This window comes from Spea bombifrons, chromosome 6 (assembly GCF_027358695.1).
Source record: "Spea bombifrons isolate aSpeBom1 chromosome 6, aSpeBom1.2.pri, whole genome shotgun sequence".
In the NCBI taxonomy this organism is placed as follows: domain Eukaryota; kingdom Metazoa; phylum Chordata; class Amphibia; order Anura; family Pelobatidae; genus Spea; species Spea bombifrons.
The window spans coordinates 27832098-27852027 of record NC_071092.1 but is presented as its reverse complement, the minus strand read 5'-3'; the positions used below and the strand labels follow the sequence as shown (position 1 = coordinate 27852027).

The 19930-nt window shown below is 39.3% G+C and overlaps 1 protein-coding gene across 1 annotated transcript in view; it reads left to right on the top strand.

Annotated features, from left to right (window-relative positions):
- The window catches only part of CAMSAP2 (calmodulin regulated spectrin associated protein family member 2), a 33510-nt gene extending 20811 nt beyond the window's left edge, over window positions 1-12699 (top strand). Inside the window, exons 8-18 of the mRNA XM_053469776.1 lie at window positions 105-195; window positions 507-573; window positions 1155-1189; window positions 1529-1598; window positions 1839-3984; window positions 4684-4820; window positions 5187-5410; window positions 6929-7001; window positions 10412-10536; window positions 10700-10818; window positions 11081-12699. Coding sequence (XP_053325751.1) covers window positions 105-195; window positions 507-573; window positions 1155-1189; window positions 1529-1598; window positions 1839-3984; window positions 4684-4820; window positions 5187-5410; window positions 6929-7001; window positions 10412-10536; window positions 10700-10818; window positions 11081-11386 — 3393 coding nt within the window. The 3' untranslated portion in view covers window positions 11387-12699. The remainder of the gene's footprint in view (window positions 1-104; window positions 196-506; window positions 574-1154; window positions 1190-1528; window positions 1599-1838; window positions 3985-4683; window positions 4821-5186; window positions 5411-6928; window positions 7002-10411; window positions 10537-10699; window positions 10819-11080) is intronic.
- The last annotated feature ends 7231 nt before the right edge of the window (window positions 12700-19930 follow it).

Genomic DNA, 19930 nt, shown 5'->3' with positions numbered 1-19930 from the left:
CTTTCAAACTTCATATCAGATTCGGTATTTAAACATAACGCCATTCCTAATATTCTATATCAAACATATTTCACAGTCACTAACGGACTTGCTATTTTGTGCAGGCTAATTACTTGGTGTTTATGGCAGAGCTCTTCTGGTGGTTTGAAGTAGTGAAGCCCTCATTCGTGAGCCCCAGAGTAATCGATACACAAGGTAATGATACATCCGTCAGAACTCTGTGTTGTATTGTTTGTGATAAAGTCTTTATAAGGTTTAGAACGGTGCCACAAAAAGCATTCCTATGTAAAGTTAAACATATGGTTGTAAATTGTATTTTCAGCCTGTTGTGTTAGTAGTATTGATAACCACTTGGAGACTATGGTAACGTTTATGTTTTGAAAGGCGCCAGGAACAGTAATACAGTACTATAGAATTGTGTTACAGAAATTATAGCTTCCAGTTACTTAAATTTATATAAAATGATAAAGAAGCTTACGGTCCTAATATTGGGAATTTGCTTGCAGGTCCCATGCGGTCCCCTAGAAAAATCCCTCAGAGAAGGAACACCATGGGGGGTTCCAGTAATGCCAGGTAAACTGAATGCTCAACTCCACAAACACTTATTACTAGTATTTGTATAAGAGTGTAAATATCTCGGATTAAACACACATGACATAGATAGACAGATACTTATCTCTCACTCTCTCTTTCTCTCTCTTTCTCTTTCTCTCTTTCTCTTTCTCTCTTTCTCTCTCTCTCTCTCTCTCTCTTTCTCTCTCTCTTTCTCTCTCTCTCTCTGTATCTCTCGCTCTCTCTCACTCTCTCTATCCCCCCCACTCTCTCTTCGAATCGCTCTCTCTCTCTCTTCAAATCGCTCTCTCTCACTCTCCGTATCACTCTCCTTCGGTATCCCTGTCTCCAGCCAGATAAATTAAAAAGCAAACATATGCATGACCACCCCAGTAAAAATAAAGTTAGATATGTTGTATGTATATCTGTTAAGGTATTCAGGACAAACATGCACATGGGAAATAACCATTTTGTTCTGTTGTGGGCTTTATCTAAATATGAGTTCTTAGAACACCTGTGCTACGGGGAAAATGCAGAATGATTGTTACACTGTATATAGAATGTTCTGTTATGGTGGCTAATGTTTCCCGTTTACATTGAAGGAACCTACCGCAGATATCTGCATCGCATAATCCAGGTAAGCCATTTGACTAGACCTTAAACTACAGTTAACAGCAATAAACATTACTGCTGTTTATGCTTTCCATATAGAATCACATGACTCTAGAATCAGAACAGTTTCTTCCCATACTTTCCCCAAACTTATTCAACAACTATGAGCTTCTGGAACCGTATTCACCATGGGTGATGTGTCCAAGCCAAAGGGAATTCTGCTCCTTAATTATGACTTTCCAGTGGTGATGGTGTTCCTTTAGTTTGAAATTTAAAATTAAAGTATTGATTTGAAATAAAAATCTATTTTTGATATGTATGTTAAGTCTCATAATTCAGCTGATTTTTGAAATTACTTTTTCAGCTGCAATTCGGAGGTCATCATCAATGTCCTATGTAGATGGACAAATGGGGACATGGCCCAAAGAGAAGAGGTGAGGAAATTAAGCTATTGTAAAAGGATATTGTTAAAGAACTTCAATACAGTAAGAACACTACTGCCTAAATCAATCTAGAAATATTTTTATTAGAATGCATAGAACCTGTTAATTTGTAGACTTATATGGAGTTCTGTTCTAAGGATGTACAAGGAAGTACCGTATGATAAGGCTGTATTTATATATGCTGATTTTTTTTTTCTTTTAAAATATCTTTGGAAAATGATTTGGTTGCAGATCATCAGCACATGGTGTTTCCTTCGACATTTCTTTTGATAAAGAAGATGGAATCAGAGTTACAACTCCAAGCAGACCAATCCAGAGATCCGTCAGCAATGATGGATTCTCCTTCAATGTGGCTCGTGCTCCCAAACATATACGCAAAAATTTGTCATTCCAGCCAATTAATGGACAAAGCCAGTCTGAGAGTATTGATGAGGAATTGAACCAGAAGGCATTAAACCAGGATGCTGTCTTTACCCCCAATGACCAGTGGGACTCTGATGAAGGAGACCAATATAAAAAATCCAATGGTCCACTTGAAAATAGGCTTAGTGTTGATGAATTAGACTGCCAGATAGATGCTCCAAGTATTGAGGAAGCCTTGAAAATAATCCATAATCCCGAGAAAACATCCATTGTTGGTGACCAAGTGAATAATGGATTCTTTTTACATAACCAGGATACAAATTTAGCTCTGCAGATATCCCCATCTCCTTTTACGGAGCCCAACGCTGACCCTTCAGTGGAGTTGAAAGAAGCCCAGAGCCCAGTCAGTGACACCACTGAGGTGGACACTGGAATTCATGTACCATCAGAAGATATCCCAGAAACCATGGATGAGGATTCTTCCTTGAAAGACTATACCGTAAGCTTAGATTCTGACTTGGATGATCCTCTTAAGCTCCATCAAGAGTATGGGGTACATGCTTCCAATCTAAGAGATCCAGTCAGCCCTTGTCCCAGCTCAATGAGTGGCAAGTCACAAACGGGAAGTACTGCATCCTCCAGCTCTGGCATCAAAATGACCAGTTTTGCAGAGCAGAAGTTTCGGAAGCTGAATCACGGAGACAGTAAAAGCAGTGGTAGCAGTTCCCAAAAGACTACCCCAGAGGGGTCAGAGCTAAATATCCCTCACATGGTGGCTTTTGGACAGATAGAAGAAGAAGGGTCTGCTCCACAGAACAGGGACACAACACAGTTGTTGGCATCGGAGGTGGTCCAGTTGAGGATGAAACTAGAGGAGAAAAGAAGAGCAATTGAGGCTCAGAAGAAGAAAGTAGAGGCTGCGTTTACTCGGCAGCGGCAGAAAATGGGGCGAACTGCATTTCTTACGGTTGTAAAAAGGAAAGGTGATGGTATCTCTCCTCTGAGAGAAGAAGCAACAGGGATAGATAACGAGAAAGTGGTACAAGAAAGTGATGGTGTGATACATTTGAATGCCAGTGATAACATCAGAACCAATGAAAACACAAAGATTAACATAGATCAAGCTTCTTCCAAATGGCTCAAATCTCCAACCACACCCATAGAGGGTGTAAAGCGCTGGAGTCTGCCTAGTCCCAGTGAAGAAAACCAGAGCGATGGAGATATTACAGAATATACAAAATCCATAGAAAAGCTAAATTCATCTCTAAATTTCCTCCAGCAAGAAATGCAGCGTTTGGCTCTGCAGCAAGACATGCTGATGCAAATGAGGGAGAAACAAGCCTGGGTTATTGCTCCACCGCAACCTTCTCCGCAGAAGCAAATGCAGCGAGAATCTAAACCAGCAACAAAACCATCAGTGACGTGGTCTCCAACTCCATGCTTCATAACTGAGTCTCCTCGGCCTGCTCACAGATCACCGCAGACATCTATTAAAAAAACCCCGTCCTTCAATTCAAAGCTCCAAAAGATCCCTCGTCCTAATGACCTGAAAATAGCGCCCTTGAACCGCACCTTGACTCCTCCGCAGTCTGTCGATAGCCTTCCACGTCTGCGGAGGTTTTCACCTAGCCAAACTCAGACAAGATCATTTGTTTGTTTTGGAGATGACCGGAAACCTGCGGCAGACAGTCAAGACGTGGCATCTGTATCTTCTCCAGGCGAGTCTCCAAGCAATGGAAAGACTGTATTTCCTGAGAAAAAGACGGAAGCAAGACCCATTGAATCAAACGTCTCTGAAGTGCTGACTCAGCCTATAGTAGAAACAGTTTGTCTCACTCCCAATGATGAGAAGTTAAACAGTCGAAGCTTTTCGGCATCCAAAAGTGGGAATCTGATTGAAGTACCTCTCTCCAAACTGCAGCCCCCTGATTTGGCTGCAGAGAGAGGTGAAGTGGAAGTCGAGAAGGAGCTAATCAGTGAGGACCAAAAAGTTTGCTGTGGCTTTTTCTTCAAGGTAAAAGAAAACCCATGTTAAATGTAGGCTAATATGTAATAATTTACAAATTTATTCGGCAGAGGAGATTTTAGTGCCGTGGTAAAAATATAAAAGTACTGATATGACACAAAGTAAATATTTTCAGTACCTCAAGGTTTTGGAGAAGTTTTACAGTACATTAATACAATACAGAAATGGCTTCATTTTCAATGTGTGTTGTTCGTACTTTTTAAAATATTCGGTGCGAAGGATATAGAAGTAAGAATTTAAAGGGACACTTTATTATCCTTCACACCCCCTCTAAAGAAGAATGCATGTTAAAGTACTCTGCAAGAGTACACACAAGAGGAAGCTTTGCTGCAGCAGCTGCCCTCCATGGACCGACTAGTCATGAGATCAATGGTAGCATCTTCCATACATGCACACAGAGGTCTGAACAGATTCTTGCCCCACTGAACCAATTGTTGGCCGGTATAGAACATGCAGGGATATGTGTTTTGTCTAATGAACATCTGCATGACACTTGGATAAGTGACATTTAGCAAAATGGACACACGGATATTTAAATGGGCCACACAGCCATCATTTGCATTGAAGTGCTTGTTAGAGCTGTAGTGACCCTTAAAGTGTAATCACTGGTGTAATCACCATTTAATTGCAAAAAATAGCATCATGCCATGTCACATAAGTCAATTCTTGTTTTGTCTGCTCTCAAAGGATGATCACAAAGAGGAAAATGACATGGCGGCCAAACGAGCAGCCCTGCTGGAGAAAAGACTGCGGAGGGAGAGGGAAAATCAGCAGCGGAAGCAGGAGCTCGAGTTAGAGCAGGAGCAATTGAAAGAGGAAGCCAGGTACGGGGTGTTCCTCTTTTTCCTTACAATTTGGTCATAGTGGGTTTGACCAAACTGTGACTTGAACCATTAATTTTCCAAAACACTTAAAAAGAATTAGGCTTCTAAATTGCTGGAATCCTCATACCCTTTTATAAATTATCTTACAATGTCTTTAGAGGCAGATTTAGCATTAGGGTGTTGTCTTGCATAAACATGTTCTTGTATGCATACAATGCATTGTGTGTACATTAATATACGTAAAAATAGAGCATCCATGTTGCCGAAGCTGCCTTCTTCCTTCTTGATAAGACTTTTTTAAACCACTGATTGGCTGTTTCAAGCTGAGTTGATTTGTCATTTAACATTTTTGTCTTACCCTTGCAGGCGAAAGTCTGAAGAGGAACGCACTAAAAAAGAGGATGAAAAGGCACGAAGAGAATTCATCAAACAAGAGTATATGCGTAGGAAACAGCTCAAGTTAATGGAGGATATGGATTCTGTTATAAAGCCCCGGACAAACCCCAACAAACCTAAGAAACCCAGACCCAAATCCATTCACAGGGATCAGCCGATCGAGTCCCCTAAAACGCCAACTGGTGGCCCCCCAGGTATTATATCTGTGAATGGTTTACTGCGGCTGGGAGGAGCAGAACACTAAATTTCATTTTATGCATTAGAAGAATTTGTAAAGATGCTGATAGCTCTTGTTCACTTTGTTAAATCTTCACCCTCCCTGAAATTTTATTTTAAAACACCACTTGGTGATGCCTGCAGTGTATTTCCCATCTTGGTCATATGCAGAAACTCCACCATTCCACAATTCAGGTCACCCATGTTAGATGTATAAAGGTATTACACCATGCAAATAAGAAGATACATTGGATATAAAAAGTCTACACACCCCTGTTAAAATGCCAGGTTCTTGTGATGTTAAAGAATGAGACAAAGATAAATCATATCAGAACCTTTTCCACCTTTAATGTGACCTATAACGTGAACAATTCACTTGGAAAACAAATCTTTGAAGGGGGAAAAAATCAAACAATTTAAAGTGGCTCTGATTAATCACAAATAAAGTTCAGCATCTAGTAGGATTTACCTGACGTTTGCTTAGTTGCATCTCAGAGCAAAAGCCATGGTCCGCAGAGAGCTTCCAACGCATCAGAGGGATCTTATTGTTGAAATATATCAGTCAGGAGAAGGGTACAAAAGAATTTCCAAAGCATTAGATATACCATGGAACAGAGTGAAGACCGTCATCATCAAATGGAGAAAATATGGCCCAACAGAGACATTACCAAGAACTGGACGTCCCTCCAAAATTTATGAAAAGATGAGAAGAAAACTGGTCAGGGAGTTTTACAAGATGCCTTCTGCAACATTAAAGGAACTGCAGGGATTTCTGGCAAGTACTGGCTGTGTGCTACATGTGACAACAATCTCCTGTATTCTTCATATGAATGGGCTATGGGGTAGGGTGGCAAGAAGGAAGCCTTTTCTTACAAAGAAATACATCCAAGCCCAGCTGAAGTTTGTAAAAACAAACATCAAGTCCCCCCAAAGCATGTGGGAAAATGTGTTATGGTCAGATGAAACCAAGATGGAACTTTTTGGCCATAATTCCAAATGATATGTTTGGTGCAAAAACAACACTGCACCATCAACAACATCACCCAAAGAACAGCATACAGACCGTGAAGCATGGTGGTGGCAGCATCATGCTTTGGGGCTGTTTTTCTTCAGCTGGAACAAAGGATGTGCACATTTATGCAACCAGCCCCCCCCCCAAAGATTTCAGTCTGTTTTGCAATTAAATTGTTCATGTTATAGGTCACATTAAAGGTGAAAAAAATTCTGATATGATTTATCTTTGTCTCATTCTTGAACATCACAAGAACCTGGCATTTTATCCAAATAGACTCTTTCCAATCCTTACTCTTGTTCAGTAAAACTTAACCATTTATTTCCAGAGGAGGTATAAACACAATATTAAAATGTGTATGGTTGGATTACCCTTTTTTTTTTCAATTGATTACTTGATTTTCTAAATCCTAAACATCCCCGCATGTAAGGTGTGTACAAGATATTCTAATTGTTCATTGGGTTTTATGTTGTTATGTTCTCAGCTCCTAGCCTTTCCTTGGCATCACTGAGCACAGCTGACAACGACAGTGTGCATTCTGGGAAAAGAACACCAAGGTAACTGAAACAGGAACTTTTTACCAAAATGTATACATAGCTATTTTTTTATTATTATAATGCACTGTGGAGAAAGCTCCACTTATCAGTTAGTAATGGGTGATTATTGAGTTCAAAGATGAAGTAAAGGATGGGAGTATGAAGAAGATTGTCATGTTCTTACCATGGACACAGTGGACGGGATGATAATTCTTGCACACCAAAAATCTCTTTGTAAACAACATTTGGGGTATAAACTGTTTTACTTGAGTTTACCAAGCAACCCTGAATGAGAGTATGAAGAATTTTCACCTAGAGAAACTGACATACTGTACAGACGATACACGGGCTTCTTTAATAATACCCTAAAAGGCTCAAAGTGGGTGTTTTTGCTGTTTAATTTAGCTTTAACCCCTTCCGTACCGGGACGTACCTGGTACTTCCTGGTTAACAGTCACCGGTAGACCGGGACGTACCAGGTACGTCTCCTCCAAAAAACGCCCCCACATCACCACAATCGCGGTGATCGCGGGGGCGCTGCTGCTGCCGTCTGCCCAGGAGTCCTGGGCAGACAACACAGCCTGTCTAAGCCCTCCCCCAAGCCTACGATCACTCCCACGGAGTGATTCTCTAGGCAGAAACAGCGATTGCAGAAAAATCTGCAATCGCTGTTTCAGCTGCCACAGGCAGCTTCAGGGAAGGGGTGGGGGTGTTGAATGGGTCCCCACACAAGTGTGGGGGCCTGATCCAACACCCCCCTGCTGCCTGATCGCTCCATGAGAGCATCAGTGCAGCGTTAACCCCTTCAATGCCGCGATCGCTGCATTCAATGCCGCGATCGCGGCATTGAAGGGGTTAATTCCCGTTTTTTAGGGGGTTCTGCTACTGGTGGTCTGCCTGGAAGCCCAGGCAGACCTCCAGCAGCAAAAACGAACCCCCAGAAGTCCTCTGATCAGCCCTGTAGGGCTGATCAGAGAGACTCCTCTCCCACAATCTCCAGTCCACTGGAGATTGTGTCCCAGCTGCCAGAGGCAGCTTCAGGGACAGGGAGACAGGGCTCTTTGGTCTCCACATTAGTGTGGAGACCAGCCCCCCCACCCCCACCCCCCATAGTTAACCCCTACCCCCCCTCTTCCTCAATTAACCCCTTCAATGCTGCGATTGTTTATGACCCCCATCGCAGCATTGCAGGGGTTAATATTAGTCCCCACAAGCTTGTGGGGACTAAATATCAATCAATGCTGTGCTTCAATGGAGCATCAGCATTGAAAGAGTTAAAAAAAAAATAAAAAAATAATTTTTTTAAAAAAAATACTAATAAAATAATAAATAAAAAAAATAATAAAAAAATAATAAAAATAATAATAAAAAAAATACCAGCACTGACCTGAAAGTCCAGGGTGCTTCCAGGTCAAATGCTGGGCTGATCAGATCGCTCCTGGCCAATAGGAGTGATCGGATCATTATGGCAGCCCACGGATGACCCTGCTCTACAAAGAGAGAGGGGTCATCTAGGGTAATTATGAAAAAACACAAATTATTAATAAATGAAATAATCATAATTATTACCTGATCACTTGTCGGTGACATTTTAAGTCGCTGATTATTGATCGGTCTCCCTGATTGATGTCAGCGGCCTAAACCTGTCACTTACAAGCAATCTGATAAAAAAAATATTTAAAAAAATGTAAATGCACATGTTCCAGTTTTGCCCTCATAGCTTCCTCAAAAAATGCATGAACCATGCATGTGAGGTCTTGTTGGAATCATGGGATGTTGGTGAACAAAATGTGGTGTTTTCTTCCACTGTTGCACTTATGGTGTGCAAGAAATTCAGTGCAACATTGAAATGTATGCGTTAAAAACGCAATAAAATAATTTCCCTGTGAAGTTTGGCAGAAACGAGTGAAGAAATGGCTAGCTGAAAACTGTCAAAACTACCCTAGTTGAACACCTTGACTTGTCTACTGTTCATAAATATATACTTTTATGGGGTAATTTACAGTGGGGGGCTTCCAAAATGTCCCAAATGGGATATGGGCCCAGGAAACCAATTTCTGAAAATTCCAAATGTGAAAACGAAAATGCGCATGTTCCAGTTTTGCCCTCATAGCTTCCTCAAAAAATGCATGAACCATGCATGTGAGGCCTTGTTGGAACCGGGGGATGTTGGTGAACACAATTTGGTGTTTTTTTCTGCAGTTGCACAAATTCTATACAAAATATAATATAAAATCTAAAGCAACATTGCAACATATGCAAAAAAACCCAAAAAAATATAAAAATACCTCAAAATTTGGCAGCAACTGGCGATAAAATCCCTGTTTGAAAAGTGTCAAAATGACCCTAGTTGTACACCTTGACTTATCTACTTTTCATAAACATATAATTTTGGGGGGATAATCAGTATCTGTGACAACTATTGCAGTTATTAGACTACCATGCCAAATTTGCAAAAAATTACATTTCAAAAACACGATGCATGCCTAGCAATATTTGCCCTATACTGGTCAAAATAGATGAAAATCCTGGCCATGTTGGGTGGTTTCCAAATCAGGACAACTCAATGAATATATTTGGGATAATTTTTTCCCATTGGTTCAATGTGTGTACAATTTGTATGTATACAAAACTGTAAAAAAATGCGTTTTTTTCATTTTTTCACCACTTTTTCCAGTTTATTTCAAACAAAACAATGTACTACCCAGCTTAATATGGTTTCAAATGAAAGCCCTACTTGTCCTAAAAAAAACAATATATGATTTGTGTGGGTGCACCAATTAATAAGAGAGAAATTACAGTTGAAGAAAGACATGGCAAAAACACAAAAACGGCTCCGGTCCTTTAGCGACACGTTAGTATCAAAATCCCGGTCCTGAAGGGGTTAAAAAGCCCTTAAAGCTGTTAATAAGCTCTTATGTTTGAAAACAATGTGATGACATATACTGCATTACTCGGTTACCCAAGTCTATCTTATTATAGAGATTAGGAGCTAATCTGATGTCTCCCAAAGTAGACGCTGATCCTGGTGAAGATACTTGGCGATGTTGTAACATCAGGATGTCTCCAATTTAGTTGCTGAGTTTTTAGTATTGGAGCTTTCTCTTGACTTCACCTCCTTCCACTCGTGGCAGTTTTATCTCAGGGACACCTGCTAGCAGGGATACAATCAGAGGGTTACAGGCCCAGTAGCTATTTAAGGCCTTGGCCTTATTTTGTCACAATCCATCCCATTTAGGTCTCTAATTGCACATGGTGACCTTCATGTGCAATGTGCATTTCGGTGAAACTGCTGATATCGCAATAACGTTACAGTGTGTTCTTAAAACATCAGAAAGCTACATGGTTCCATAGTTGTGCTCGTTGCATAAATGAGAGGTGTCGGTTCTGACTTTTACAAGCAGTTTGATCTGACCTGTGATTTTATTCAGTCCTTTTAGGGCAGAATCGGCAGAAGGATTTTTGACCCCAGGTGGCTCTGGCAGTCGCAATGGGGATAAGGATTGGGAAAACGCCTCTACTACTTCTTCAGTGGCATCTGCAACAGAGTATACAGGTGATATAGTGAACCTGTGGGTTACCTTGCTGATCTCAATAACACGTTGATTTTGGTTTTACTATATACTGTATTCCATATATCACTTCACTGCTGATCCTCTCGAAGTAACTTTTTCTCCCTGTGCCACACAATCATCTGAAATACTCTTCTCTGCTTACAGGACCAAAGTTGTACAAAGAGCCGAGTGCTAAATCCAACAAATATATCATTCAGAATGCCCTTACTCATTGCTGTTTGGCCGGAAGAGTTAACGAAGGCCAGAAGAACAAGATTCTAGATGTCAGTATCTCCACTTTTAGAACAATTGGGTTGGGCACAGAATGTATTATAAAGCTGTTAGAATATGTTTTCTTTTTTGATGTTTGCTCTATTCTAGTTAACTTTGCCTCATGTGAGGAAGGTCGTTTGCTATTTCTGGAGCATAGGGTGTGCATATATAGACATATACACTTATTTTGGAATCTCGTGTAAAGCAGAAAGTAATGGTTATTGAAACTTTTACTTGACCTTTCCCTTTATCCCTTCTTTTTTCTTTTCCAAGGAAATGGAAAAATCCAATGCCAACAACTTTCTAATCCTCTTCCGTGACTCTGGATGCATGTTCAGATCTGTGTACACTCACTGTCCCGAGACGGAGGAGATTACCAAGCTAATAGGCATCGGCCCGCGTTCCATATCGCGTAAGATGATCGAGAGCCTCTACAAGTACAACTCCGATCGGAAGCAGTTCAGCCAAATCCCAGCCAAAACCATGTCGGCCAGCGTTGATGCTGTGACCATTCATGGCCACCTGTGGCAGACCAAGAGACCTCAGACGCCCAAAAAACTCCTCTCTCCCAAGGCGTAGCTGCGGCTGTTCTAATAAACTAGAGATTTCTCGTTGCCAATGAAACTTTCATACCGTGAGACTTGACACTTCTAACTGCTGTCTTCAAACACAACTGGAATGTAGGACAGTGTTATTGGGGGATGATGTGGGAATGTGGAAGAGGAACGGGTGGGGGGGTTGGGGGGGTTATTTATCACAAGACTTTTTTTGAATCACTTAAAGGGGACGGGGTAGTTGTATGTTTAAATCTAGGAGCACGTGCGTTTTTGGTCAGACTTTGAAGCACTGATACGTGTCCATCTTCTGGTGAGTGGAATGACTTGACATCTCTTGCCTTATGTATTATTTTGTCATGCCGCGTTTGTGTGATTACGTGACAGTTATTATTTTAGTTTTTTAAGCGGAGGAAGTGTTACTGTACACAGATTCACTGTTCAGCAGTCTGTTTGGAGCACGTTTCCTTAAAATGTGTTGTAGGAACTAAGTGTTGTAAGAGAAACACTCCAGCTTACCTCAGAAACAGAAAGCCAGTACGCAAGCGAATGCTTCCCTCACTAATATTTTTATTAGCCGATTCTTTTAAATGTATGCCGAAAACCGTTTGGAAAAGTGTAATCTGAGCAATTAAGTGCTCACTTTAGCCCGACATTCCCGGAAAGCAAAGCGTCTTTGTGCCACTTTATCCTCCGAATTCGAAGCTTGTAGTAAAAAGCTTCCAGTGTTAGTGTAACTTTTTTGCATTTTTGTTACTTTCATAATCGCCTCATTGCTGTGTGTTTTTGTTTAATGCTCATTTAATGACATTTTTATTGCGCTCTTTTTTTTTTTTTTTTGTGGCCTAACAGATGTCTTAACCGTTTTCCGCTGACACTTTATTCTACCTTTTTATACTGTTGTTTGACCAGCACAAAACCCAGTGGCCCTGGCATTCCAATATTACTGCCAATGCAAAAATAAAGAATCAGTGTTAAATTGCAAGAATCCGGGATGGGGTGGAACGCTACTGCTACGGGCCGTATTGTCTCTGGCTTAAGGTAGCATGCACTTTTCTAGAGTGAAAGGAAAGCGTGCTTGGTATTGAAATCTGACTTTATGGATGGCTGTTTTTATTGAAGCGGTGTATTGTACTTTGTTTCATAGCCATGTGACATGTTATGAGAATGGGGATGAGACAAAATATTTTTTTTAGTGATGTTTTTTCACCTTTAAGATTTTTTATCTATATATACATGTAAACATGTTTTTTGTGTTTTTTTTATCATAAAAATTTCATTTTCTAATGTATTACTTCAATCAACGTTATAAATATTTGACAAAGTCTAGGAAAAGAATCATGATAGACACAATCTATCAGAGAAGAACAAACATATTCTGAAATATCTGATTCTTTTGATTTCTTACTTATTTGGCAATTAGTTATAAAAAGGCTTGCTGGATCCATTCTGGAACATTTAAATTTAGTTTCTGGACAAATTATACCTGTGAAAGCTTTCCAGGCAGCGGTAATCCAGAAGGTGAGCAGGTAGACCTGTTACATAGATTTAGAACAAGTTGTATCACCTGACACTACTAGGCATGTATGGCAATGTTACAGATTCCAGTGGCATCTCAAACGTAAATTTGAACTCTGTTAAACCTGTGAGCCTTCTTACTTTGTAATTGCAGACCTAATTGTGATTTAATAACTGTAACTAAAGTTTTTTTTCCCAGAAGTCCTGGAGAGTACCATGTAGGACCATCAAGCCACAGTCAAAGTAGATAGGTCATTTGCATAATGTCTGGCTTCATTTTTCTTCTTTATTAAGAAAAATAATTTCTGCTTGAAGTTGAAACTTTTTACTGGGCCAACGTAGAAGAGGTTGTAGAGGTACTTAAGCTTTTAGGGACCTCGGAGGTCACTTCTGCAGCTGGAATGCATTCCACGTGAACTGTGTGGGAACATTACAATTGTTAACATAGTCGCCATTTGTAGTTGCCGCTATGTAGAAAGGTCGCAAATTAAACCATTAGCGTCCCCAGCAGAGGAACTATGAGCAGAAATAATATGTTGGCCTTCATTGTGCTTGATCATGTCAAAAGTGTGGAAGATAAGCAGATATTGACATTACTATGCAGCATTATTAAATTGGTTAGTTTCATATATTTTTCTTTACACACGTGTTAAACGTTATAGCACTTAAATAATGCATAAAAACCTACTGGGGTGTCCAAAACTGCCTTCCAGTTCCGTAAAGCTTCCCATGTTAGACAAATCCACTTTCTTAGGTCAAATTCAGAAAGTTAGAACAACTCTAAATGGAGAATGGTTACCATAGCAAAAATATTACGTTCTTGCTTTTATAAATGTGTTTTGATATTGTATCACTTGCGGTGATTACATATCTTGTAATTTATAGTGTTTCCAAATGCAAACAAAGCACCAAAAGTAACTTGTTTTTGTGTAAATTAGTATATGTAGTAACTTAGGCCTCAAAGTATGGTGGTGGTACGTGTACGGAAAATTCTGGAATGATTTCGGCTTTCGACATCAAGTAGACATTACTGCTTGTACATTTGAATAATGGCTGTACAATTCTCGTCCACGAGGGCCGCAAACAGGCAGGGAATTCGTTGTATCCTGCCTGAAGGCAAGTAATTTAATAGAGGTGCCTGTGCTCAAGATGGAATCTCCAAGTGTGGCCTGTTTGAGACCTTAAAGGGCCAGAGTTGAGTAGCCCTGATCTAGACAGTTCATTTAGACATTTTTATGCTTGATATTCTGGTGTTAACCATTTATGGTGTAAAATGTTTTATACGTACCAGTTTGCATTCTTGCAATCCTTGTCCTTGAGTTCCCATGATGGCCATAATGAAATCTGGGAAGAGTTTTTAGTCTGTTATATAGATGGACCTCTTTCCTGACATATATTTTCATTATTTCTTTTGCTCTTGTTTCCTTTATTTTAACACTAGGATAGTGATGGATCTCATAAGGTGCTCCGCATGCCTTTTGTAGTTTTATAGGGATTGCAAGTCCTATACAGTATTATTTTTGGATTCATTTTACATCTTACAAATGCGTTTTAGATTATTTTAAGTCGTGGTATTGTGTTTACTTTCAAACACGTTGCACCTGATTTAGAGTTATCATTGCAAGGAAGTATTTATGTATTATCTGTTGAAATTTTTATTTTTTCCTGCTGTAAATTTTTAAATAGTTAAGACCTTACGTGTTACGTGAGCTAAAAAGATACAAGGGGAAGGTTCAGGTAGTTGATGCATGAGATGTTTGTATTAGAGTAAATAATGCTAGGGGGATTTATTCACTAAACAGCAAATTGCAGTTAAGTGGGCATGTTTTATGCCGCTGACTTTCTTACACGGAGGGTCCTATATAATACAACTGTTACGTCAGTGAGATGAAATTTAATTTAACTATGCAATTTGACCCTTTTGTTAAGGGGACACTCCAGCCACCCTATGTACTTTAATGCATAGCTGAGAAGTCCCTTTAAACGTTTGAGGTTTCCCTGCCCCCTGCTACTTTCCATGCAGGAGATGCGTATGGCCAAACACATCTTACTGCAAGCAATTTGATCACTGCCTGTTAGCTGACTCCGTGATGGGAGCATTTTCCTGCCACTTCAAGTAGCCAATCAGCTGCAAGAATTGTCGTACCATGTAGGAGGGCAGGTGCAGCTTCTACCTTAGGCAAGCACGTTTTTTTTTTTTTTTTTTTGGAAGTATTCATATTAAAGCACCCACAGAGTATATAAATATGCATTCTTGATCAGTGAATGACACTACAGAACTGAACCTCCCCTTTTTCATCTGGTACCCATCCTTTACAGTTTTAGGCCATATAGGTCAAAAAGTCTAACATTTTAATTTGCAAGGAGTTCATTTAATCTCTAAACCTTTTAATGTAATTTCAGTGTTACAATTTTCTTGGTTTATTTAGTTAAAAAAAAGGTTGTGTTTTTTTTTTTTTTTTTTTGTAAATTAACTTGGGGTGTCTCCCCAACATGGCGCATGCCTTGCACAAGTCATCCAGCCATACGTTAACTATTAAGAGTTCCAGAGATGGTAGCGAAGGAATAAGCTAAGGAAAACCTTCTTATAACCGAGTATATCTGTGTCATACCGTTTGCATGTAGAGCGGGTCTGGAAGTGAGTAAGTGTATGAGTACTGTGTTTGGTATCTGTGTATAATGTATGTTGTATACATACACCCCTGGAGAAATCCATTTAGGTGAAGGGATCTGACAAATATCGTGCTGTCACTTCGGGGGGGAAAAACGACATTTGAGTTGCACTTTTTACTTGATATCATTGGTGGGATGTATAAAAATGCTTCTATCTTAAATAGTACAATTGCCAAAAATAGCATTTGCACATGTTTATCAGAGAAATGCCCCAGCAAATAGACACAACAGATGTGCTAAATAAAATGTGATTTTAATTGTCAGTTTGTTTAAAAAAACAAAAAAAACACACAAAATTGCACCACTTTTCCAATCTCTTTCTATACTTGATGGTACCAGTATCATGTACAAGAAAGAGAATAACACACAGTTGTTTTGGGTTTTAGTTTTTGTTCTCGTATATAAGACTAATTCAGTACACTATCTGCGTTTTCTAGATGCCAAATTAATACTAAAAGGATCAAGCCAACATCTCCCCAACAACCCCCATCGTTTTGGGATAACGTTATGTGTGATTTTGGGCTGCTGCCTCACTAATTAACAATGGGACCTGGACATAACCTTTCTATAGGTGATGGCAATTGATATACACAATGGATGTGATTCATAGCTGTTTAAGTGCTCTGGTGCCCTACATAAACATCCACTGACATACAGCAGCAAGCGGTCAGCACAATCAACACTAAGCAGATACACTTATGTGTGATATATTGTGTAAATATAGATGAAATATATACAATTCATCACACATACATACTAAACACACAATGTTATTTTGCTTCAAAAACTGTATTTTGGTCCAGTTATCTGTAATGATTTAAGAACACAGCAGGAAATGACTAATTATATATATATATATATATATATATATATATATATATATATATATATATATATATATATATATATATATATATATATAACTGTGCTCCTCTGGGTTGATTGATTTATATCGAATTTGACTTTTTGAAAAGTACAAGTCATATTTAATTGTCTACCTTCACCTTTGAGCAGCAGAATTATTTCTCTTACTAAGTTGAATGTAACATAAATGTTTCCACCTGTCTATGAAACTATTGTCATTTCTAATGTGTGATTTGTGAGATATTGCACTTAAAACTGAATACAATAATGTACAATAATGCCCACCACGTACTTGTGCCATTGCAAAGATACAGCAATCCTATTCTTTGTGAATGTTTTATTCATTAATGTAGCTTTCAACAGAGCGGAACCAACACTAAATGATATTTTTTGTTTTGTCAATGGTTTAAATTTGAAAAAAAAAAATGTGTATTTTAACTACATTTCACCAACACTATTCTTTAAAGATCCTTTATTTAACGTATGACATGTTTAATATAACTGTTACAGTTATTTTATTATTTGGCTGTTAAAAGCTGAAAGGCGCTATTTCAGATGGAGTAAAGTTGATTGTTTTATATTGTGTGCTTGAATTTCAACTTGAGTTTAGCAATGCCACGGTTTTATTATTCTTTTTCTAAGCTGTAAAATATGGTCATTGCTAATATCTTGTTAAAGTGTAGGTATTTTATTGAATAAAAGCATGTCATGGGGAACTTAAAATGTTGTCACCTTTTTGTTTAAAAAAAACATTACAGAATGTGGATGTGAAATTGTATTATGCAATAAACGATTGACTTCTTTCCAGGTGTGATGGTAAAATGGAACTATCGCTGCATAGTACATAATCTAATTATAATCTGATTCCCATAGAACACAACCATTTTATAATTGTGACCGAAACATGATTACTCAGCTCATGGCTGGAATGAATGACGATGATGTGGGCTGCAAGATACTCAATTCATCCTCCACACTGAAGATGAAACCTCACCCGTTCTAAACTACTGGCCGTGGCCACTGGGTCATTTTCTAGCGGTCCTGCTGTATTTTTAAAATACATATTAAAGTACTGACATAAAACGCAAACAAACTATTGGAACTACCTCTAATTTTCAGTGATGTACAAAATAATCAAGGGTGCCAATAACGTTGATCATCGTGTAAAATATCTCCTGCCCCAAAAAAAAAAGCTAGATTTGTCTATGCAAATTCCACTAATCTGACTAAGTTAATATAGTTGTTCTAGAATTTCAAAGAAAATTGCCCTATTTAAGTAAAATATGCATGCATTGATTATATTGTATAATGAACTGGGCATTCAACTCACATGCTTGCAAGTGCCTGCTGATCATCATGCCAATATGCAAGTTAAATTTGTCGTAGATGGAGTAACAACTTTCACATAGGCAAATAAGCCTACATGCTACGGCACATCCGCAGGGCAATTTCTCAGGACTGATTCTCTTTATACAAGCCAATAGCCATTTTGTTGGTTGGGGAAAATGATTGTGGTGGAGGCTATGGATGAATTATGATGTAGGGGTATGATGATGGTCAGAGGCAGCTCTACATTTACACATACATACACATGCTCACTCTTAATACCATACACTTAACAATACATACAGACATCCCCTCTAACACTTGACACATACGTACGCACGCAGCCACTCTTACATCATACACTTACCAATGCAGAAGTACATACAGACATCCCCTCTAACACTTTACACATACATGTACACACTCTTACAACATATACTTACACATATGCTGATCAGCAACTGACCACTGACAGTTGATGTGAATAACACTGATAATTGTGTTATGGCACCTGTCAGTGGGTGGGATATATTAGGCAGCAAGTGACCATTTCTTCCTCGATGTTGATGTGTTAGAAGCAGGAAAAATGGGCAAGCATGAAGATTTAAGCTACTTTGACAAGGGCCAAATCATCTCCAAAACTGCAGCTCTTGTGGGGTGTTCCCAGTCTGCACAGGTCAGTACCTATCAAAAGTCGTCCAAATAAGTAAAAGTGTTGAACTGGCGACAGGGTCATGGGCGGCCAAGGCTCATTGATACACATGGGGGCAAAGGCTGCTCCGTGTGGTCAAATCCAACAAACAAGCTTCTGTAGATAAAATTGCTGAAAAAGTTGATGCAGGTTCTGATAGAAAGGTGTCAGAACACACAGTGCATCGCAGTGTGTTGCGTATGGGGATGCATAGCCGCAGACCAGTCAGGGTCCCCATGCTGACCCCTGTCCGCTGCCGAACGCGCATACAACGGGCATATGAGCATAAGAAGTGGACCGCAGAGCAATGGAAGAAGGTATAGATCCCTAAATTGCAGGCATAAATCACAGGTTGCACACCCCAAATCCAGCCCTGGCTTCCACACTGCTCACATAGAACCTGACCAGCACCCAAATTACACACACACAGGACTTGCCATCTTTTTCCCTAAACAGCCCAGCATTAGTCAACTTTGTTCCCGAACAACCCGTCCTATGCCATCTTTGTCCCATAAACACCCTGCCTGTGCTATCTTGGTCCCCAAGGCTCAAACACCCTGCTTGTTGCCTTTCTACAAATTAATTACACATCTATGATACGTACAAATACTTTTACAGTCACTCTCTAATTCTCACTTTCATTCACATAATTCATTCACACAATCATTTATTCTCTCATTCACACAAAAATTTACACATATTCATTAATGCATTCTCACAAATTCATCCACACATTATTTCATACTCTCCCTCATTCAGACAATTCACCCATTAATTCATTAATGTTCTCACTCATTTTCAATCATTATTTATTTCAATATTTTTACTACCCCCTTCCTCACTATCTACTCCCCCCACCCCCTTTGTAGTTAACTTACCTGTGTGTGTGTAATCTCATGCGCTTCATAGTGTGTCCCTGAATGGCAGAAAAAAATGTGGTCATCCTCCTTCAAAGGTGTTGACTTGGCCTCTAAATTCCTCATATCTCAATCTAATCAAGCATCTGTGGCATGTGCTGGACAAACAAGTCTGATTCATGGAGGCCCCATCACTCAACTTACAGGACTTAAAGGATCTGCTCCTAATGTCTTAGTGTCAGATACCCACAGCACAGGGGGACCTACACAATATTAGGCAGGTGGTCATAATATTATGGCTGAACGGTGTACATCCATGCATACACACACTGCCACTCTAACACCATACACTTATATTTACATACACACACCACTCCAACACTTACACATATATGCGCAGACACACACCCCTTCTAACGCCTTACACATTCATTTTATACACAAATTGATAAAAAATGGGGGACCTACCTTTATGTTTTATTTCATGGAACAACGAACAAAACAAAGTAGTTAAAAGTACAGAATAAAATCTTAACTTAATAGGTAACTTCATACATTGCATTCATATTTGTATTATATGAAAACACAGCAATATAGTTTTATAGAGAGGCAGTGCCAAAATTATTTTGAAACAATTCCA